Source organism: Grammomys surdaster, unplaced genomic scaffold, assembly GCF_004785775.1.
Source record: "Grammomys surdaster isolate TR1022 unplaced genomic scaffold, NIH_TR_1.0 120855, whole genome shotgun sequence".
NCBI classification, from domain to species: Eukaryota; Metazoa; Chordata; class Mammalia; order Rodentia; family Muridae; genus Grammomys; species Grammomys surdaster.
The window spans coordinates 1-23,913 of record NW_021616710.1 but is presented as its reverse complement, the minus strand read 5'-3'; the positions used below and the strand labels follow the sequence as shown (position 1 = coordinate 23,913).

At 43.4% G+C, this 23,913-nt stretch overlaps 1 protein-coding gene across 1 annotated transcript; it reads right to left on the bottom strand.

Moving 5' to 3' along the window:
- Nucleotides 1-3,493: 3,493 nt before the first annotated feature.
- LOC114635995 (glutathione S-transferase alpha-3-like) lies at nt 3,494-18,491 on the bottom strand. The gene is made up of 6 exons (XM_028784316.1): nt 18,405-18,491; nt 9,670-9,721; nt 8,593-8,725; nt 7,376-7,517; nt 5,291-5,422; nt 3,494-3,613 (listed from the first exon to the last, which is right to left on the bottom strand). Exons 1-6 carry the CDS (start codon nt 18,489-18,491, stop codon nt 3,494-3,496), a joined length of 666 nt encoding a protein of 221 aa, XP_028640149.1.
- Between the last annotated feature and the right edge of the window lie 5,422 nt (nt 18,492-23,913).

Sequence of the window (23,913 nt, the reverse complement as noted above, 5' to 3'; positions counted from 1 at the left end):
CTTCAGAAAATGCTATTTCTCCACAGACTGTGGGTGGGGTGTGTTCAGGAACTAAATGAAGAGATGGGAGGAGGAGGGAACTACATAAGGACAGCCATGCTTGTTCTTCCAACGAGTTCCTCATGAAGCAGAAACCCAGGACACATGCACTTGTGAACACCCCCAGATCTTCTGATTATGGGGAAACCTTCCTGTCCTTCCTCTGTGCTACTGGTGCCTGGTTTCACAAATGACTTTCACATGTCCTTGATCTCAACCAAAGAATAAATACCCTCTGCTGAAGCTACCCGCTGCACCACTCCTAGTCCTGGATCAGCCCTAAGTGGGGGACCTTTTAAATGGGATGACAGTTGTAGAGCCTGGAAAGGGAAGCCAAGGCACAGAGACAATGCTCTGCCTCCCTCATCAAAGTCCATTTGAAGTCCAGAGCTGTGGTGTTTGCTGCCCCTTAAGTCACAGTAAATCATTTCTCTATGGTGGACAGCAAGGAGACTTATACAGCTCCTTAAACTCAGCTGGGAAGACTTTGACACAGCTCCCCTCTTCCCTTTCCTGGCCAAGATGGTGTTTTTATCCTTCACTCTTCCAGAAGAGGGCGCCAGCAGGCACTGGCAGGGCATATGAGTTGGCCACCTCCTCCAATTACATGAGCTGAGATTCAGGCCTGGTGATAGAGGCAAAAATAGAAACAACAGAAGCCAGAAGAGTTGTGTCTGTCTGGGCCGCCAGCCATAACCATGTGTGATCAGAGTCAGAATGAGCCAGGCAATGCCTGGTAAAGGGTCCCTCAGTCCTACTCTGTATTCTAATAGCAGGCAGCTACCTGCAGCCCTTTCAGGACACACAGGCCAGCTAATTTTGATAAGCCTTACTAGCTCAATGGCTGGAAACTTCTAAACCTTCCCGAGGCTAGCATACACTCCTTTATAGTATTCCTGAGTTAATATCTTTTAAAATCTATATCTTATCTCTGTTATTCGAGACTCAATTGAAGGAGTGGCCCTTAGGGACACTTTCCTGGATTCTTACATGTTGGTGGGCTTTAACTCTGCTTTCTGTGCCTGGTGACTCTGTCCTTCTTCCCCCCCTTTGTAGGTCCCTTCCCTGCACAATCTAAAAGTCCTGCTTCAATCTCCCTGCCAAGCCATTGGCTGTATGGAAATTCTTTATTACCAGTCAAAGTCAGCTGGGAGCAGGGACCCTCACAGTGGATGTCTCAGTGGAAAGCCTGCCTGTGTCCATGAAAGGGAAAATCTGTTGCCAGCATTGATGTATGGAGAGTAATTGGAGTGTAATATAACATCCCAACAAGGGTCAAACAGCTACTAACACACGGAGATGGAATTCTAAACCAGGCAGATGCCTGGTGTGGGGTTGCATGCCTTTAATCACAGGGCTAGGATGGGCAGAGGCAGGCAAATCACTGCGAATCCAAGGTAGGCTTGGGCTATGTAGCAAGTATCACCAGAGAGCTACATATTCAGAGCATGACACAAACAAACAAACAAACAAACAAACAAACAAAATATCCATCCACCACCACTAAAATCCCCAAACCAACCCATGCAGTCAGGCCTAGAGCTTGTATCCTTGTCCTTGTTACTGTGAAGCCTCAGATAATGGCCTCTGATTGTGCCCGGAGACTGGGAGCATTGGATCTACATGAAAGAATATGACTCCTTTCTCAGAGTCTTGCCATTTGTTCTTCAGGAGCTGGAGGACTGACCTGGAGTAGCAATAGAAGGTCTTTCCTCAGTAACAGGATCCTGAGGTGGAGGTGCCAGAGAATGAGAAAGGTAGAAAGGATAAAAGCTAGGGGGAAAGGGGGAAGGTCTTGCAGAAGCTTTGTCTTAGGCCTAGAACACTTATTACTGTTTTCAGGGGCAAGATGGGACAGAGTCAGCAGATTCCATCATACAATGGGACAAAGTCAGGAAATGGGAAGCTGAGCGAACAATGTTGCCCAAAGGGAACCCAGGGTATCTCAAGAGATGTCCCAGCACATAGCAGCCTTGGGCCTGATAATTTCAGTCTCTTCAAGGACAAGATAAGTTAATTCCTTCAAGGCTTATGGCTCAGCCCCAGACTGTCCTTGCCAAGTCTGCTCTGAGCAAGGACAGAGAGCTAGGCTCCTTTGTCCTTTCCTCGGGGCCTCTCAGAAAGACTTGGGTATGCCAGGATAAATGGATTTTGTTATGTATCCTATTTGATTTCTTTCCCCTCCTTCTGAGCGCTCCTGAATCTTTCTTCCCCACAGTTCTGTGGGTTTCAGAAGCCACAGGCCTGATGATCATCTTAAACAAAAATGGTCTCTACAGATAGATATACATACTAAATTGGGGTCATACTAAATTTCCCATTATCTGATTAGTATCCTATAAGAAGAGGGCAAGACACATACACAGACACACACACACACACACACCCATGCTAGAGATTTGAGTTACATATCAACAAATCAAGGAATTTCAGCATAGCTGGCTACCATAAGGTGCCATGAAGGGGCTAAGAGGGTTCCTTCCTGAAAGCCTTCAGAGAGAGCCTGATGCTTCTAGGATTTCAATTTCAGACATACCCCTTCCCTAGTACTGTGGGACAATAAACCTATAGTATTTTAAGACACATGGTTTGTATACATTGTTCTAGAAGACTTAAGAATGGGACTCAGAATACCAACTGTGTATTAGGAATACCTGAGTTGTTATTACTTTTGTAATAATAAATTCAGAGCTTCAGGAGCACAGTGAAAATTGTGTCTGCCGTATGATTCATTCATGCAGTGCCAGGATGAATGATTCCTCTATATTGAACATAAATATACGATTTGAGAAATTAATTTATATTTATTTTTTTTTAAGATTTATTTATTTATTATATGTAAGTACACTGTGGCTGTTTTCAGATACCCATATGAGGACATCAGATCTCATTGCAGATGGTTGTGAGCCACCATGTGGTTGCTGGGATTTGAACTCATGACCTCTAGAAGAGCAGTCAGTGCTCTTAACCGCTGAGCCATCTCACCAGCCCGAGAAATTAATTTAAAACAAGGTTAATTAGTTGAAGGAAAACAGTTCTTTACAGTGTGAGAGGATGCACGTATGTGTGTACTTAGTCAGGAGTTCACTGTCTCTATGAAAAGATTCTTTTTGCATAAGACAGACTTTGACTTCAGGATTTCTCCTCTGTTTCACAGGGACATTACAACTATTTCATGACAACGTATGAATACTCCAGAGTCTAAGAAGCTTGTTTGGATTTTGTTGAAATTCAAAGTAATATCAGAGGAAGAAATTATAATTACAATTTTGACTACAACCAAATAGCAACCCAAGCACTTCCTCATCAGTCATGTGTATATGAATTAACACAGCAGGATTAGAAAACATGTTAGCCTCCCAATAAGCAGGGTCAAACTTAATCAAAACACTTCATTGTTGCAAAGTTCTAGAAGGCTGGCTTTGTGGGTATAATATATCCATAGCTGATTGTATTAACTGAAAACCTTATCTGAAGTTTCTACACATTTGGCATCATCAAAAGGCTTCCTCTGGCTGCCAGGCTCAAGAAACTTCTTCACTGTGGGGAGGTTGCTGACTCTGGTTCTCAGTGCCTGCAACAAACAAATCAGAGCCTCAGAGTGCAGCTGAAGAAAGAATTATTGTTGGCCCAGCCCTGAGCCCCTGCCAGTCAAAGACCAACCCAGCCTCTCCATCAGCACCAGGGTGGAGGTTGGAGACAGACACCCAGAAAGGATGAAAATGAGAGGAAGGAGATGGAGCTTTGTCCCAACATATCTTAAAGATTCATTTTATTCAAGATGTTCCCTCTTTTTCTTTGGACTTTAATCCTTCAGGCTCATCACTTCTGTAGACTTTAAGGATGAACAATTTCTCAGATACTGATACATTGACACACCCTAATAGATAAAAATGATCATTTGGGATAATAGAGTCAGAAATGGTGGTAGAAAAGAGAACCTGAAAACCTGGATCCAGTCAATACCAACCTTCACTGAGAAAGAAAACTGGGAGTAGCAGGGACTGGCAGTGTGGCCCAGTGGTACAGCATGTGCCTCTTATATGCAAGGTTTACTCACAAACACCATGAAAAACAAAGGCAAATAAAGAGAGCGGGAGGGCTTAGGAATGGCTCAGTGGGCAAAGTGCCTGCTCTGCAAGCGTGAGGACAGGAGTTTGGATCCCCCGACCCACATATGAGCTAGGAGAGAAGTATGTGTTTCTGCCCCAGTGCTGTGGTGCGGAGGGTGGAGACAGACAGCTCTGAAGTCCATTGGTCAGCCAGCCTAGCTGAACTGATGAGCTCCAGGCTCAGTGACAGACTCTACCTCGAACAATAAATAAATAAGTGAATAAATACATAAATAAATATATAAATAATAAAAAGATGGAATATGATTGAAGAAGTGAGGTCACTGTAGAGAGAAAGACAGTGTTAGTTAATGTAGAAGCCTGAAAAAGACCTCTCCAGACACATTCAGTGTGGAAGGACAAGGCTGCACCTTTGATAGAGAGAATCCCATTGAAATCAGGATCAAATCCAAGGTGGAAGAGGGTGTAGGGAGAGTGAGGTCCTGGGTTCTGTCCATTATACAAGACCAAATATGAGTCCTGAGAGAGCATCCACCTTAGACTTCCTCATGTGACAGGATGCTTTTCATGTCTTGGAACCTGGGTCTAAAATGTCATTTTGTAGGTATGGCTGGCAGAGAGGGGTAGCTGTGAAGGCAGGGAGAAACTGGAATGTCATGGGTTGTTCTGATGCTGTTTGTATTCTGATGTGAACTCTGTTTCCTCAAGAGGGGTTGTCCCCGATGAGCATCATGTACTCAGGTGATCTCATGTGAATCTTCTCCCCATTTTTACTTGTAAATAAAGGCTAGAGCCTGTGATTGGGCAGTGGAGAAGAAAGGTGGTACTGGAGGTTTTAGAGTCAGGGCAGGTAGAGAGGAAAAGAGGACAGGAGGGGAAGGAGAGAGAACAGAGTAAGAGAAGGAAGAAGCCATGATGGACTAGAACCATGTGGTCAGGAGAAACTGAAAGTAGCAAGGGATGTTGCAGCTGGGGAATAAGGTAGTATAGTGTTAGATCGTCCCAATCTAGGCAGATAGCTTATAATTATAATAACTGGATTGTGTGTTTTTATATGGGCTTATTGGGGTTGGAGAGTCCAGCAACACTGGAACTTACATCACTGTTAACCTTCTGGTTAAAATATTGGATTCAATGACATAAATACGATATGGACTCTCCTATATGAAACAGAGTACCTTCAGCAGAGGGAAGCTGTCCATAACGCTGGTGTCGAGCTCTTCCACATGGTAGAGCATTTGAACCACGTAAATATCCGCCTTGCTCAGCCTGTTGCCAACGAGATAATCTTGTCCATGGCTCTTCAACACCTGAGGAATTCAAGATGTTAGTTGGATCTTGAAGACAACTGATGTCAGACTGGGGACCCATGAGTTCTCCTGAGCCGCTCATATCAAATGCTCCTTCCCTGCCCTGTCAGGTGTTGATGTGGCCCATGCTTGTCTCTAGGCCCTGGCTCATGATAAAATCAAGAAACGGATCTCTGACCATCTGTCATCTGTCCTTCACTACATCTTAGAGACATGACAAGCTCCTAGCTCCACAGGCACCATTTCTTCCTACCCACCCTAAAGCCCTGACATTTGGGGGTGGCCCACAGACACTCTGTAGTCTCTGTGGGAAGTGGCTTCACTGTGTGACTGCACCCTTCACACATGTATAGACCGTTTCAGTGACTACCTTCCTCCTCATTCTGCTTCCCAGTGTTCTCATGTCTGTGGCATCTACAGTAAGCCTGAACTGTCATCTCTGCAACATTGGCTCAGGCTCTTTATGCTCTGGGATCCTCAGCACTGCTGAAGCATCACAGGGTTAACTAAATCCATGGCTACAATTAGTTTCCAAATGCTTGAAAAGAAACACCATGGTTAGCTGGTGGAAAGAAGGGTGTGTGGGCAGAGATGAGGAGGAATGGATATATACAACAAAGCCAACACCACAGAATGCTGACTTTGCCATCAAATAGATGATACCCAATGTGTTCTTCAAACTAACTTTGTTTCTTTCTTCCTTCCTTCTTTTCTTTTCTTTTTTTTTGAAAAAAATATTTATTTCATGTATGAGTACTTTGAAGCTGTCTTCAGATGTACCAAAAGAGGACATCTGATCACTTACAAGATGATTGTGAGCCACCATGTGGTTGCTGGGATTGAACTCAGGACCTCTGAAAGAACAGTCAGTGTTCCTAACCACTGAACCATCTCTTCTTCTCTTTCTCCTTCTCTTCCTTTCCCTCCCTCCCTCCCTCCCTCCATCCTTCCCTCCCTCCCTCTGTCCTTCCATCCATCCACCCCCTCTCTCTTTCTCTCTGTGTGTGTCTATCTTTCTGTATTTATTTCCTTCCTTCCTTCCTTCCTTCCTTCCTTCCTTCCTTCCTTCCTTCCTTCCTCTTACTTTGGATATAAGGTTTCATATAGCCCAGGTTAGCCATAAAACTAACTCTGTTTTAGCCATGTCTTGTCTAAATGAATATTAGCAGAGCCATAGCATCTGACATGAATTCTGGAGTGAAGCTACTTAGGCTTTGAAGTGGCTTTTTGTAAATAGTTGGTGATTGTTAGTTGAGATTTTACAAGGTTGCTCTTCTGAAGGTTTCTTAAGCCTTTGCAGAACTTAGTCCTAAGACATACCTGGTACACCAAGAACTCTCTCTCATATACCTGAGAATTCCATAGGTAATGGTTCCTTCAGACAACCCCTAGATTGGATACAAGGTTTTGGTATGCGGAAATTGACTTCCTAAAAAGACACTTGTGTAACAAAAAGAGGCTATGAAAAACTGGGTTCTCAGTTCAATTTATCTGCTGCTGAGAAACCTAAGTTCAATCCTGTAGCATCTCTCTCTCTCTCTCTCTCTTTTTTTTTAAGATCAAATCTCCTGTGTAATTCAAAATACAGATAGTCTTGAACCGATCCCAAGCCTACAGCACTATGCTGTTAGTAAGTAGGACCCTTGAGAGGGAAATAGACCCTACAGGTTAAGTGCTCATGAATGGCTTCCCTGCTCCCAACAAGGAAACTCCAGAGAACTCCTACAACCTGTTGTCAATTGAAGACGGTGAAGACAGGCATCCATGATCTAAGGAACAAGTCTGGCCAGACATCAATCTTCAGGGTCTTGATTTTATATCTCACAGTATGGTTTAACTCACACCGTTGTTGGCATTTTGTTACAGCAACTTTGGCTGCTCAAGGCTGTCCCCTAAGGACTATCAGACCCTCTGAATGTGTGGAAGGTCAGTCAGCTTTCACTCACCACTCACCTTTTCATAAGCAGGGAAGTATCGGTTCCGTGCTTTGTCCTTGATTGTTGCAAGTCTTGCCTGTTTCTCCTCAGAGGGAATGTAAGGGTAAAAAAGAACGATTTCATCCAGATCCGCCATACCTTCTGAATACATGTCAATGCTGAAAAACAGACAAGCATTCTGCCAAAGCTCTCTTGACTCACATGTTATTGCTAAAGGATGTGAACACTTATGGAAAAACAGTTCAACCCTGATGGTGTCATGGAGCCAGTCACAGTAATCTGATTTTAACTGTAGATTAGCAAACCGTTTAGATGTTTTTAAAAATGACAATATCTCTCTGTGTAGCTCTGGATGGCCTGAAATTTATGATGGTGACAGGCTGTCCGTAAACTCACAGAAGTTTGTCTGCCTTTGTAACTGAGTTTAGGGATTGAAGGCAAACGTCACCATATCCAGAAACACCCTACTCTGAATGATTTGAATGTCTGGCAAGCAGTGTTCTCTCTGCATCCAGTCTTTGGTGAACACTTGGCTTAGTTTTTTCAACTTTTTATTACATTATAAATAGCACATCAGGGTACATCACTGTACAATGATTCCTGAGCATGTATTTTCATTCCCCTTGTGTATTCATCTATTAATGGAACTGCTGGTGGCTTGATGTTTAGCTTTTTGAGAAACAACTCAGAGTTCCACAGAAGATGTTTGTTTGAATGGAGTGGTTGTATCACAGGAGAGAGGAGATCTGATGATTAAGTCCTGGCAGCTTCAAAAAGTCTTCATTCAGTTCCCATCAAAAGCAGGATGCAACCCTGGTGTCTCTGCACCAGACTATATGAGTCACAGGCAGGCTGACTGTATGTAGATTTTGATGGTAACCTAGGGTCATGGTTACCGTTATATGTCTTGTAATGACTAGAACTAGAAGGTCAGATCTTTGGATCCCTCTCTTTATTGTCAGTCAAAGACTTAGCTTTCGTGTAAACTTATTGGCTAGAATATTGATTCTAAAGATTAGACAAATCAATTGGAAACAGGACTCCAACATCTCCTATTCTACAATGACACACCTCTAACCCCTCATCTTCTTCCCTCATCTCCATGGGACTCTTCCTAACTGATGTCAGTGTATGTGCATCCAAGCACACAACCCCACTGTGTTCATGAATCCCTTGCCCTGCTTCTGCTTACTCAAGATAGGACCTAAATGGTTCAGAGAAAGTCTACCATACAGGGCTCTCTCCTTCATGTCCTTCCCATAGAGGCTGTATTTGGAGGCAATGTAGTTGAGAATGGCTCTGGTCTGCACCAGCTTCATCCCGTCAATCTCCACCATGGGCACTTGCTGGAACATCAGACTCCCATCTATTGGATGAAGCAAAGAGAAGTAGAAAGTGGCATAAGTTATAAAATCTATGGTCAGATACATTTAAAACAGCATATTTGATGAGATGACTGAAAATTTAAAAAGTAATTACTCAGTGAAAATAGGACTTAATATTTTGTTTCCTGCATCTTTAGTGTCTTCTAAGATGTACCCTATTATTTTACTGGTGTTTTTATTTCTTACGGTGAACCCTAATACTGTATCTGTTGACAGGATGTGATGGTGTGTTTATCTCATCTTCATGCACATTTTAGGAAGAATTTGAAGGAGGTATAATTTTACTGTCAGTGGGTTTCCTTACAATAAAAAAAGAAAGTCCTAAAGTTTCATGCTGTTCATGACATCAAAGTAAAGTCATGAAATTGCTTCTATGTAGGTTTCTGTGTGTTTTTCACTAACATCAAGGGGCATTGTGTGCTTTTCAACAAATACCAAGGGGCAATATGTGCTGGGTAAGCTCAGTGACCTTCAGTAACAGGTGTTAGCCTTCTCCCTTTCTCCCCTTATCCTCTCTCATAGTCTTCCACATAACCAGTCTCATCTTTCTGTTACTCCTAGAATACAGTATTAGCGAATCAGTATGTTAAACCTGTTAGAACTCAAGGTAAGTGAATGACATATTTGCTCCTGGCATCCAGTGAGTTGTATGTGGATGGAGGGCACTGTGGGAGCCTGAGGTAAGGCAGAGAACATGTGTAAGCAGAGATGGGACATCCATGGGGCTCTGCGGATGGTTTCTGGGCAACTATAAAGAGCTTTTCAGTTCCTTTAACTGAGAGATTTTCAGATCTGCACATAGAGAAGACCCATGACTTACAATCTACCACCTTCTCCATCAGTGAACACAAGAATTAGGTAGGTAATATAATGTTTAAAACTTCCACCAGAACCCTCCTCAGGAACATTTAGATCTGTTTCTTACCATTTCTTAACCTTGCCAGGTCATCCCGAGTTGTCAGAAATCGTTCTTCAAACTAGAAAACAGAAAGAGTAAACAAATCTTATTAACTAATTTCACTTTTCATTTTAAAGGTCCTGTCCATAGAATATATGAAATAAGAAAGCTATTTTCTTTTAACTTAGTGTCAAGTACACAGGGGAGCCGGTTATGGCTTAAGGGAACTTATAGCAGGTGTTTTATGAAAGCAGCTGTGGTCACAACTCATTGCTTCTCCTTATTGTAGTTGATGTCACCTCTCCTAGGACTGTTCCTGTGCCAGTGACTAAGACATGAGCTACAGGAATGACAGTGGCAGGGAAACACTGATCTTTTCTTCTGGCTATGAATTTGTAATATTTTATCCAGTCCCAAGTGTAATCAGAAGGAACAGTGTGTGTCTCCAGAATGGAACAGGGCATGAGCCTGTGTCTAACATCCTGCCTATAGACTTGGACTGTACTTAACAACACTTATGTCCTCAGGAGCCCTGCTGTGGGTAAAGCACTTCCTGTTTTCTATGTTACTCTTACAAGTAAAATTGACTCTCCTGGAAAATGGGGCACAATTACGTAGAGTTCCTAATATAAGAAGAAATTAATATCTCTACATTAATATTGTTATTAAAATCTATGAGTTCTGAGATGGCTTTGTGAGTTGGGTATGGCCTTCTGAATGTATAAGGTTCTTTACATCGGCCAGGCTACTGGGTGTTCTTGTGTCTCAGTACCCTACCCTATAGCTTGCATTTCCTTACAATGTCTGTTTTGGGTTGATCTCAAGACTAAATCACTAAAGCATGCAAACCACCTTTAAAAAGACAACTTGTATATTAAGTATTCAGCAAGCATATGACACTATTAAGATTTGTAAAAACTTCTTTTTGACTCTCCATGAATGTCATATCAACACTGATCCCACATATCTCCCCATCCCTCCGTGTCCTCCATCCACCCTTGCAACCTTCCCCACAAAAAACAAACAAGGGCTACCAATGGGGGACAGCTTGACTTTCTCCTGTGCCCATGCCACCAAAAGACCAACAAGGGACCCGGTCAGGTTTCTGACACTCATAACTTTGGGCTGGTTCATCTGTACCTAACACCACCAGGGCCAGCTCTACAATGCTGTCCAGGGTAGGTGTGGCCCACTCTCCCAAAGGCTGTAGCTAGCAAGGGGTGGAGACATCATTAGGATTGTAAAAGATGGATGCAAATACACAAAAACACATCTCTCAACTCAAGGGAGATAACAAAATTTATTTTGGATCTAAATTTGATTGGCTATGGCCCGAGAATACAAATTTAGATTAAACCAAGTTCAATTGTTTCAATATGGAATCAATTTTATGGCAGCAGAACAAAGAAGTCACATGTCAAAGGTGTTTTTAAAATATACATGTTGGAAACAATATAGTGGTGGGTTATAGCCATGTGGTGGAATCTTAACTATAGATCTCTGTGCTATCTGATCACATCTCAACCCTTTGACTGGTGGTGAATCAGTTCTGGTGAAGTAAATACATTCTAAAACTTTTCATCTGTTTATGGGGTGTTAGGTCTGATACAGAGGTGGACAAAGAATGCCTCCTTAGGGGTCTCAGTGTTGTCTATGATAGTAATTAGCCTCTGAGTCAGTGACAGCCAAACTTTCCATGGTCTTCATTAGCTTCTGCAGAATTAGCTTTTATTCAGGAATTCTTGTTCCCAGGTACCTTTTGGCAACATCTCTTCTTTTTTAAAATATAGCTTAAACTATTCTCATATTGGTAAAAAATGTACTTTGTCCTGAAACCATGTCCCATAACCTACAAGCTTTTCTGAAATAAGTCACTTTGCTTGTGATGCCTGCTGGGAGCAGGGCCTTGCATCTGCTACAACTACAGTCGCCATGCATATTTCATAGAAAGAGCACAGGCGGACTGTATATAATAATACAAGTTGTTTGTAGGCAGAGCCCAGGGAAAGTCCATGGAAAGAGTCATCAAGGCATGGGACTCTTAGAGTTGACATGTTTGGTTGCACTTGTGGCCGAGTATCCTGTTAGCTGTGACATGGTACGACCAGTCACTTGATGTGGGAAAGACTTCATTTCCTCATTTATAGTTAGAGGAAGTGTATTCTTCTTTAAAAGAATACTGGAATGTTTTCAAAACCCTCAGTACCTCACTTGCCCCACAGAAAGCAAAGACCATTACATAATACACAGGTGTTACTTTCAGTAACTAGTTGACTTTCATAGAGTTCTTGGTTGTAAAAATTCAGGACTTTGGGCTTATTTAGCATGCTCCACGGATCAGTTTCTTGTGGCACTATATGATCCCATGGTATCACACTCTAGAGACAATAAGATAATATGATAACAGTTTGCCAAACATCCAGCCCAGGAAAAACATAAGGGTTAGAAAGTGGTCATCTCAGGAGGTTGGGCAAGGTGAGATGGGCCTGGAGTGTGATGCTGATGATGATGTGGAGGATGGGTGTGGTGACAATGATCATTCTGTGGATACAGAAGTTCTGAGCCAGAGGTTCCAGGCCACTTTTTCTCAGCAGGCTCTTCAGTCAGGCTGAGAGGCAGGAGAGGGAGCTGGCAACACTGCTTCCTGCTCTGTCTGTCCTGACCTTCCTCAGCCCAGAGGCTTGGAAGTCTTGAAACACAAGGCTGCCATCTGGTTACCCTGGAAACCAGACATTCATTTGTATGAAGAAAACAATCTGTGATGACTCAACACATTTTTTCCCTTGTTTTTTCACTGAATTTGAAATAGGATCGGTCCACCCAATAGATTCATTCACAGCGTGGCTGTGAGTGGGTAGTAACTCTAAGCTTTGGAAAACACCTTGCTATGAAGCTGAGGGGGCAGTAGAAGCTCAGGTGAAAGATAAGATCTCATATGAGTGGCCCTCACTTTCTTACCGCTACCTCCCAGGGACAAGAGCTCTTGGCAGTTTTCTTGAGTTCTTTTCTAGGAAAATTGGTCACCCATTTGTGGGATCCTTTTGCCTGAGAGAGCACTGCTCAGCTGAATCACAAAGATCCACACTAGATTACTGAGCAAAAAGTTTGAATAAAAACTGCCTTTTAGCCCTGTAAAAAAAAAAAAAAAAAAAAAAAACAAAACACTTGATTCCCTGTCTCATACTGTGAATGAAAAATTTCTAAAATGAAGCTGTGTCTCACTGTGAACCAAAAACCTCTGGAGGAGTCTGTCTGCAGACACTATGGGAATATCAGTGCTCTGCAGAGATTGGGATTTACAGGTTTGCAGTCTAATTCCTTTAGCTTGGGCTAGCTTGAGCCTTGTGGAGCAGTCATTCCTTGTTCCTCCTTGTATCTAAACTAACATCTCATGATAATAAATACAAACCTTTTAGAAGCCTTTGACATTGAACATGATGAGATAATAAATGCCTACCAATATATTTTAAACTTGGCTTGATTTATTACCTTTATCGTTATGTAAAAGAATAATAAAAAAAAACCTTCTGAAAGTTCTTTCATGTTGGATCATGGTTTTGGGGCTTGACATAAATCTGTGTTCCGTGAGCCACGTTAACTCACAATGAGTAGATAGAACAAGCTATCTCTTGTTCCTTTTAAGATGAAAACTATGGTTATTACGGTGACAATACAATGTCTAAGGGCAAGCATTCCAGCAGTCTTTTATGACCCTATATCTCTAGGACCCAGAAAAAAAAAATCCTGACATCTCTAGCTAATATGAATGAACATGTTTCATACTTAACAGAGGGTTTGTACTCTCTCCTGCCCACCTCATCTGGTGTATGTATTATCGGGGTAATTACATTCATTTCCTAAGAGTGTATGCTTTAATCATTTATTGTTGACATGTTGGGTATGCATGAAAGTAAACAGAAATCTGTGGGGTTCCTCTTTGTGCCTGTTACTCTCAGCACTTGCCAAGTCAAGGCAACAGGCTTTCACCAGCAAGGCCATCCACGCCTCTTTTCCCATCCCTTGAAGGGACTCTCAGATCCAATGCATATCACACACTCTGTATCAATGCTGGGTCAACCACATACCATGCAAAGGTGCTCTTATAGCTTATAGCAGTTGCAGAGCTATTCCTACATAGAGAATGTATAGATTAAAAACTGGGCAGGAGGAGAGGAACTGTGATTCACCATCCTCTGCACCTGTGCTGTTGTGCCAGCTCCCCTGTCTCTATGCATTTCCCTGAGAAGCCTGCTCAAAGAGAAATCCAAACTTAGGTGATAGGCTGCCAAGTGTATCTCCTTGTTCCTGTTTTTGTTCCTGTTCCTGTTTTGTTCCTGTTTTGTGGGGAGTATAAAAGGGAGCTATGTAGTTGAAAATATAGCATTTGGTCTTTACCAGATGACTCCTTGTCTTTCTTTCTCTTGCCCTCAGCCCTCCACCGATCCAAGGAACTCAGTCAGCTATGCTGGCGTAGCTGACAAGTAGAGGTTTCCCCGAGATCAGAAAGATGAGGAAGATTGCTGACTGGCCATCTCCGGGGCACGCATCAGGACAGGAGACGTATTGGATATGAACCGAAGGTAAGTTTTCAGGGTAAGTAAACGCGATGGGTTGGCGCATAGTAAGGAGTTGCTGGCTAAGCAACTATCTACTCTTCTGGCTCAGCAGGGAACCGCTGTTAAAGCTAGGGTTATTGAAGAATTTACAAAAATTCTTTCCATGGTTTGTGGTGAGCGGCACTTTTAAGCTAGAAGACTGGGAAATGGTAATAGGTGATTTTTATGCTGCTGCCGATCGCCATGGCCCTTTATTCCTTAGAAAATCAGTTTGGGGCGTTTGTCTTCACCTGTGGCGATTTCTTTCTGTACAGCTTTCCTCCCTCTTCTGCATCTCTGGGTTGCAAATGCCACCCTCCCTGTCCACGCTGCTTTCGAGGATCGAGGATCGCTTTCGAGAATCGCTTTCGAGGATCATTGCCTGTGCTCTTGTTTTTAGACGAGAGTGAGGACTGAGTTGGAGACTTTTATCTGCTTTTTGTTTTTGTTTTTGTTTTTTTTGGGTTTTTTTGATAGGGGAGACTTTCGTCCCAGATAGAGGGGTGGGGTCTGGCTCCGGAGGAGGGTCCCCGACCTCGCTGTGGGGGCTTGTGTTTCTCTCTGCTGCACTCTCGCTCTGGCTGAGGAGTGGAGAGGTCTGTGGGCCTGGAGAATTGCGCGGTGATCGGGAGCTTCTTCCACTTCCTGCTCATCTCCAAGGCCAGGGACTGCCAAGGCTGCAGCTTCCCCAGGCTCACAGTCATCACCTAGTGCTTGCTGCTGTTTTGAGTGGCTGGCCTCGAGAGCCTGGGGAACCTCTTCCAGAACCTCACGGTCCACGGCTGGAAACCACTGCAGCTGCACACTGGTCATTTTGAGATGACCAATCTCAGGGATATTAGGCTTTGTAGTCTGAGGAACAATACTCGGGGGGGGGCATCAGGATTGAGAGAAAAGCTGACCTCTCTTGCCTCTCCAACATGGACTGGTCTCTCATCTTGGATGCTGCATTGTGGGGAACAAGCCCCCAAGGGAATGTGGGGACCTATGTCCAGGGACATTGGAGGGGAGGCCCATGTGTGAGAGGACCACCATCAATGATGAGTGCAGCTGCCTCCGCTGGACTGCAGATCGCTGCCAGAGAATGTGCCCAGGTGTGTGCAGGAGGTGAGCCTGCACCAAGAACAGCGTGTGCTGCCATCCGGAGTGCCTGGGCAGCTGCCATCCGGAGTGCCTGGGCAGCTGCCATACACCTGACGACAGCACAGCCTGTGTGGCCTGTTGACACTACTACTGCAGAGGTGTGTGCGTGCCTGTCTGCCCTCCTGGCGCCTACAGGTTCGGGGATGCTGTGTGGACCGAGATTTCTGTGCCAACATCCCCAACGCAGAAAGCAGTGACTCGGATGGTTTCGTCATCCATGGCAGCAAGTGCATGCAGGAGTGTCCCTCAGGTTTCCTCCGCAACAGCACCCAGAGCATGTACTGTATGCCCTGCGAAGGCCCCTGCCCCAAAGAGTGCGGTGATGAAGAAAAGAAAACGAAACCCATCGATTCGGTTACTTCTGCTCAAATGCTCCAAGGATGCACCATCTTGAAGGGCAGTCTGCTTATTAACATCCGGCAAGGCAATAACATTGCCTCAAATTTGGAGAACTTCATGAGGCTCATCAGGTGGTTCCGCCATTCCCATGCCTTGGTCTCCTTGTCCTTCCTGAAGAACCTTCGTCTCATCTTAGGAGAGGAGCAGCTAGAAGGGAACTACTTCTTCTATGTCCTGGAAAACCAGAACTTGCAGCAGCTGTAGGACTGGAACCACCAGAACCTGACCGTTAGGTCAGGGAAAATGTACTTCGCTTTCAACCCCAAGCTGTGTGTTTCTGAAATGAAGGAAGTGACTGGAACAAAGGGACGTCAGAGCAAAGGGGACATCAAGACCAGGAACAACGGAGAGCGAGTTTCTTGTGAAAGTGATGTTCTCCGTTTCACCTCCACCACCACCTGGAAGAACTGCATCAACATGGCACCAGATCCTTGCCACCACTGCCATCGCTGTGGGACCGCTGTGGGCACAGACATTGCCTTATCCAGCAACATACAAACTGCCCAGACATTGAATGAACTTGTGGGGAGGGTGCAGATGCATTGCTTTCTCAGAGTGATATTCAGTCTCATTTTCATATTGCTGTTTTAAATTTAAATCAACAAATTACTTTGGTTCAAGAACAAGTAGATTTTATGTTATCCACCAGACATGTTAGCTATGATCCCTTCTTTCATGCCATTTGTGTTACACCCGTGCATGTAATTAATGCTTCCTCTTCTGTTAAGTATTTGAATCAGTTGATTTCTGGCTCTTGGAATGCTACTTGTTATTATCTTACTCGGCAGCTCTTTAATAAGATTGTATTAGTTAATAATACCAGAGTTTATCCTATTGATGGGTCATCTATCTTGAGCATGTTTCATCAAGTGGGAATGCTGGTGAAAGAGTGGGCTGGATCACTTCCTTGGCAGTTTTTAGCCTAATTTTGCTGATGCTTGTTTTTTGGGTGTCTGTGCTGCCTTCATGTGCAACAGGTACAATCTCCAGCTGTTGTGCGAGGATTGGTGCTTTTACACGGTTCAGAGGATCCCTCTGCCCAAGTGTGGTTGACCATGGTACAAAAAACGTAATTATTCACCTAGGCCCAAGCTGCAGCTGGGACTGCAAGGGAGTTTTCCCTGAGAGACATGCCTGGCTGCATAGGGGTTGGTGTCAATACAGTTCCCCTCCTCAGGAAAAAGACACCGGAATGGGTATGACCATACCACCTCACTGTACAATGGCAGGGGTCTGGGGGTCATTACAATATCCCCATTTTTCATGAAGGTATGGTCTCTGTCTCCGCTCGGCCTCTAATTAAAAGAAAAAGGGTGAATTGTGAGTCACCATCCTCTGCACCTGTGCTGTTGTGCCAGCTCCCCTGTCTCTATGCATTTCCCAAAAAGACTGCTTGAAGAGAAATCCAAACTTAGGTGATAGGCTGCCAAGTGTATCTCCTTGTTCCTGTTTTTGTTCCTGTTTTGTTCCTGTTTTTGTGGGGAGTATAAAAGGGAGCTATGCAGTTGAAAATATAGCATTTGGTCTTTACCATATGACTCCTTGTCTTTCTTTCTCTCGCCCTCAGCCCTCCGCCTATCCAAGGAACTCAGTCTGACAAGGGACCATAGTGGGACTTTTAGGAACAGTGGCAGGAATGTTCCTCTAAAGCAGAAAAGAGGCTCTCAACATGGAAGCATCTTTCATTTGTAGAGAGGAATATCCTGCTGCATTTTCTACTTTCAAGAATATAAAACAGCTGGGTGTGGTGGCACCTGCCTGTGGCCTGAGATCCCATATAAATCAGCTGGATGTGGTGGAGCAAGTCTGTGATCCCAGAGCTAGAGAAGCACAAATGTTTCCTGGCCAACAAACCTAGCATACTTGGCAAGCTCCAGGCCAGCGAAAGGACTTCTCTTTAAGCAAAGCAAAGCAAAACAAAACAAACAAAAACCAAACCAAACCAATCAATAGTGACTGGTACCTGAGAAATGTAATGTAATTCTCTGGCCACATATGTGCCTAAGCACATACACATATGCATCTGTACACCCAGATCCACACACACACAAATCACAATGCATAGAATCTGTGTAAGAAAACAAGTACAATACATGAGAACACTGAACAGTAAAGGACCTGAACACCATCAAGAAAGTGATGTCCATGTTTCTATTATTTCTCTAAATGGCATAACTTTCAGGTTTACCATTTTGCTTATAGTTCAAATTTAAAGAAAGTGTATAGTTTTTATGAACTACTTAACACTACTTTTAGTTTGAGATTTATTTTTATTATTTCTCTTTTTAATATATGAGTGTGTGTGTGTGTGTGTGTGTGATGTGTGTGATGTGTGCAGGGAGGGTGGTAGAAGATACAGATATGGACCTGGAGTTACAAGTGGTTATGAGCTGCCACAAGTGGACACTGGGAATCCAACTCAGGTGTTTTAACTGCCGATCCATCTCTCCCAGCCAGCTATGTTGTAATGTTAATGATTGATGATAAAATAATAATCTACATCACTTAAGAACTGGCAGTTTTTATCTTAGGTCATTCAGTAAGACACTTTGTCAGTTCCTGTGAGGGAAGTGTTTGATACAAGAAGTTTCAGGTTCGACTTCAAATGACACATGCAGAACGTACCTCTACTCCAGCTGCAGCCAAGAGCCATCGGATAGCCTCCATTCTTCCCCTGAGCTCTAAGTAGTGAAGGACTGGCTTCCCCGCCATGGCAGCAATTGCTTGGGTTTCTAAACAGGGATGTAGCACACCATGCTCTTAAAAGTCTGTCCTATGGGGATGTCTGGACAACAGATGCTACCTGAAGAAACATCTGCCTTCTTGATGGCGGAGCTGGAGACATTCCAGGTCTGTGTTCCTTGGTCCAGATTGGTACACATTAGGAGCCACCCTCAGATTGCACCAAACCAGTTTAGTGTATCCATTGGTTAATATATGACTTAAAAGAAATAGGCTCATAGTTCAGAGTAGAGGAGGATAATGTGTGGGACGTCATAGGAAAACAAAGTACCAGCAAAGTACAATTTATTGTAGACCTCCAATGGTCCCACCCATCAACCCTACTCTCTTTCTCTCTCTTCCTTCCCCTCCTCTCATGTCTCCCCTCCCCACTTGGTGAAGGTCTAACCCAGGGTTTTTCCCAGGCTAGGCAAGCTCTGTATCCCTGAGCTTCATCCCTAGCCCAGATCTCCTCTAACACACTGCCTTTAATACCCACATGGCCACATGACTGCCGATTTCTCCAGGTTTCAGTTAAGGAAAAACAACAGACATGAGTACATTTATTTTCTCCATGTTAAGGAAACAGGACATGAGTTTGTTTAAAGCAGTGTGCACAATCAGGGCAGGGACAGGAAGATTCGGGGAGAGGAACAAGGACAAGAAGGATCTGTACTCTCATAAGCAAGCACATCATACCCCAAGGACATGGCTAACCCAGCAATGACCACAGCAGCAGACACTCACTGTTCAGCCCTTTGGCTGTGAAGCTGCATTTGATCAAAAGCAGAGATCAGACTTCAGAAGATGCCCTTGACCACACAGAGAGAGTATGCTAAGAATTACCCAATTGTCCCTCAAAATAAGCAAAATCTCCCCAAAGACACAGAATGCTAATCCCTTCCTTTTTCTATGGCTGCTTCTGCATTTCAATGTGAAATCACATCATTGACTTTATTTTAGAGATTGTAGGGTCAAACTAAAGGTGTCCACGTCTGCCATGCTGAGTATTCTTATCAGCTCATCTTCATTTTATCTTAATTTTTAAAAAAACACCTAATAGGACTATTAATTTTTTCAGTGCACAGTTGGAAAGACAGAGGTTTATGAAATAAATAGCTTGCCTAAATAAAGGATTGTTCTGGTTTTAAATCACCCATACAAAAATTAATTCTAGGTTTTATTTCTAAAGTTATTGACTTTCAGAATGTGTGTGGAAATCTCTAGGGGGGGGCTAGGAAATCCACGATTTTATTTTAATGGACTAGGAAAAAGATAAGAAGCACTAGAGTGCAGAAAGGTTAAGTAGGTAGATGTACTTTTCATCTCAGTGTGTGTATGCTCTATGGATGGATACCTGCATGTCCATATGCTCAATTGACCACTGCTAATAATTAAGAGATCCTGAGTGAATCCAGTAATGGTATTTGACAGCTCCTCATCTCAGGCTGCTTGGAGGCAGGACACAGCACGCACACACACACAAAATAAAAATAAATAAATATTAAAAGCAATGGCTCCTGGGATAGATGGGACCAATGAAGTCATGGGTATAAACTAAACACCCAGGAGTCACTGGGACCAGCCACTCCAGTGCTGAACTTGATGGCAACACACTTCCCCTCTGCAGATCCCAGTAGCTGTAATAAAACAGTATTATTTCTTCTTGAAGAGTTTTTGACAGTGTGTAGTTGAAAACACTATCCTTGTCTTTACTAACATGCATTTTTTAAGTGTGTTCACTTAGATTTAAAATAGTAAACTACTTTAAATAGTTTCACTTAAAATGCAGACCGTCTACGCCCCCAACTGTATGTTATAAGATGTGTGGTAATTACAATCACTCCATTATCTTTACACCTGTAGCATGTGATACTGCACGCTCATATCAGGTAGAGTGATTGAGCAGAATGAAATGATAGTAAAGTCCACACGGCTGCAGGTGATTGATTGTGGGGAACACTGAGCCAAGTGGTTCAGATCCGCTCACTAATCCTATTAGCATCGATAGAGGCTCATGGTACATGGTATTTCATCACAACGCCCTTCACTTGAACACGCACCAGTCTCCACACAAGACTTGATTTCTCAGTTCTCCACCAGGACAAAGGGTATCACACAGCCTCACAGAGTCAACAGAGGATGAGAACCAGAGAGACTGAATGATTTCATGGAGCCTCACATGTTCCTCAGCCACAGCCAGTTCTGAGGAGTAGCTGTGCCGTCAGTAACTACCATAGGGACAGCTCCTGGTGCTCCACCTCAGAGGGTCTCATCAAGTTCAGTGAGAAACAACACAGTCCTGCTCTCAGAGTGTTAGACTATTTGCTTTCTCCTGGTTACAGGTCAGGGTTGTTCCACTCCACTCTGCAGGCCTCCCTGAGCTCCATGCAGCTCTCCTGAGCACCTACTGCCCACTTTCCAGAGTCCCTCAGCCATGTCAGTGTTGGAAGAAGGACTGGAGGGAGCATCTAATTCATGAATGTCTTTCTGTTGGCAGATTTTTGGAAACTTCAGGGAAAGAAAAGAATGATCAAGGTTTTCAGAGCTTTACTTTGAAACTTTAGGAACTCAGTGTGAGGAGGAGTGATGGAGCTCCACTTGTCCATTAAAACAACTGGATTCTAGGTGTGTGGTACCTGAATGTAATCCAAGCACTCAGAGGCTGAGGCAGGAGGATAAGAGTTTAAACTATATATTAATCAGATGTATCAAAATAACAACAAATCAAAATACAAGCAAACGAAAAGAACATTAAAAATTTTTTGAAAAAAATGGGCTTCTTTCAAAATGAACAAATCCACACTGCCTCCAGTGGTAAATTAAAGGATTTACATCTCCCATAAATTAAAGGATTTACATCTCCCAACATCTAGTTAAGGGTGTCACATCTTCAGAGGTAGAAGGAAGTCTTACAGATTAAGTCCTTCCAGCTTTAGAGATATGAGAATTCAATAGATTTCTAAATCTGAGACTCACTTTCTCTTCTGACTATAGAGACAAGTACACTCCCCTCTGAAAGCTAATGAACAGCACAATAAATTAATACACATAACATTCATAACAGAGACATCTCACAGGCATGTTCACCATTGCCCCGGTTCCTGGGGGACTAGTGTGTGACTGAACACATCAGCCATCACATCTGAAGCAACTGCAATGTACCAGGGAATGATGATTGTCTCATTTGGTCCTTTTTCTATAAGAGCTTAAAGATATCCATGTGCCTTGTGGAAACCCAGCAGAAGAGAATGTGGTCAACAGTAACCTCACATATGTGTTTTAGAAACCTCAGTCCATGAATCCTGATTCAGATGACCAATCAAGTAAGACCTATAAGTGAAGGCAAGTGAGCTAAGAGACTGGGTACCATATCTCTTTTGTGTTGGGATTGGGGAGCTACTTGCCAGATACAGTAGATTTTGGAAGTGCAGCATGTCTCCCTTCAATCAGAGACAAGAAGATCTACAAAGCTAGTTTTTAGATGTTTTTATTCTATGTGTATGAGTCTCCTTTATGTAGGTCTGTGTACTCGTATGTGAGCCTGGTGCTCAAGATAACCCAGAAGAGGGTATTGGGTCCCCTGGAACTGAACATACAGATCATTGTAACCATGAAAGGGTGCTGCATCCTCTGGAAGGGCAGCCAGTGATCTGTCAAACCCAACTCTCAAGATGTTACAACACTAGTTTTGCTGGATTTTTTCTGTAAACCGTACTTTGGTTTTACATGTGTCATGTATGTGAGTGCATGTGCATGTGGACTGCTGGGAAGGGCTTCGTAACAGATAGGAACATGTTTTTTAATTCAAGTCAAGGGAATCTGATTGGTGCTCTTACTCAGCAGTGTAGAAACCAGGACACAGCAAAGAACCTGACAATGAAAGCCAATGGCTCTGAGACACTTGTGACTTGAAGAGAAACACAAGGGGCTAATTGGACTCAGCTAGAAATGGTTACATAATTTCCCACACTGTTAGATAATGAATGCCCAAGTACCGAGTGTGCTTAGAAAACATTCAGAAATTTTTTTTCAAAAGGGACATTTGCAGAGCTCTATTATTTTAAATGAATGCCCAATCCTCCCCCCACCCCGTTCTTAAATCAAATTTGTTCTTTCCTTTAGAGGCTCAATTCTTCAGCATAGGGTAATGTTAAGGCACAGATAAGCATTTTAAATTCCATTCATACTGTGCTATGCACCTGTGACCTGGCATAAGATTCTAGATGCACGCCTTACTGGTACTTGTCATAGGAGGGCCATGGCTTGCTCTTTTCCACAGCACCCCTGTACTACTGACTTTCTGGGTCTGGTAATCTTTGTTCTAGGACTCTATCCACTCATTGGAGGATAGCTACTAAGCAACCTCCAGTATTATACTGTAGTCTCCCCTAATCCTCAGCTACAACAACTAAAACTATCTCTGTACTTTGTCAACTGTTCTCTGAGAGCAATCCCTCTAGGCCACTTCCCCTCAGGGTGAGAACCACTGCTCTGTTCCATACTGCCTGAGAGAACAGAATATAGGAAGAGAGTGAGAAGGAACCTAAGATTGAAGACCAGGCATGGTCAGCAGTGGGCTCAGGAAAGTTGTGTATGAGGATCACAGATGGAAGAAAAGGGTTCAGCAGAAGGAGGTGTTCAGTTATTCAGACTCAGAAGCACAATTCCAGATTGTGTGGGTTACCCAATCTTAGACACACACACACAAAGAGAGAGAGACAGAGACAGTGAGACAGAGAGAGACAGAGAGAAAGACAGACGGGGAGAGAGAGAGAGAGAGAGAGAGACAGAGAGACAGAGAGAGAGAGAGACAGAGAGACAGAGAGAGTGTGTGTTTCTCACATAGCAGAAATAGTAGGTTTTTAAAGTTGCATGCTTTTTTGGCTGGGAATCCCAAGGAGAATATTAACTTAGGAATTTGCAAAATGGCTGCCAGAGTGGGAAAGTGACATTTCAAGAGAAGAGCATTTAATTGCTCTTAAGGTTGCCAAAGTAGAAAATCTAGGACTTCTTGTTTCACTATCCTAAATTCCTTTACATTTCCATTTTATTGCCCTTTTGAAACTTTAAACCCTGCTTATCTTTGGACTCCTTAGGATTGAAGGAGCAGGAATGGAAAGGAGGAGAAAGACATAGTAAGAGAAAGAGAACCCAGGGATGTGAAGGAGTCCATCTGCAGGAGGAGGGAGGGGGGGAGAGGAAAGGGGAGAGGGAGGCAGGAGAGATGAGAGATGGCTTAGCTGGTAAACTACTTGCCCTGGAAGACCAAAGACCAGCATTCCACCCTCAGATCCTGTGGTGCTGTTAGACCTGAGGGAATGACCGGTTAATGCAAGCTGTATTTAGAAGTGCACAAGGGACTGGTCACAAGACTGCCTTCCCCTAAAGCTGGGATTTCAGAGAGCAGTTT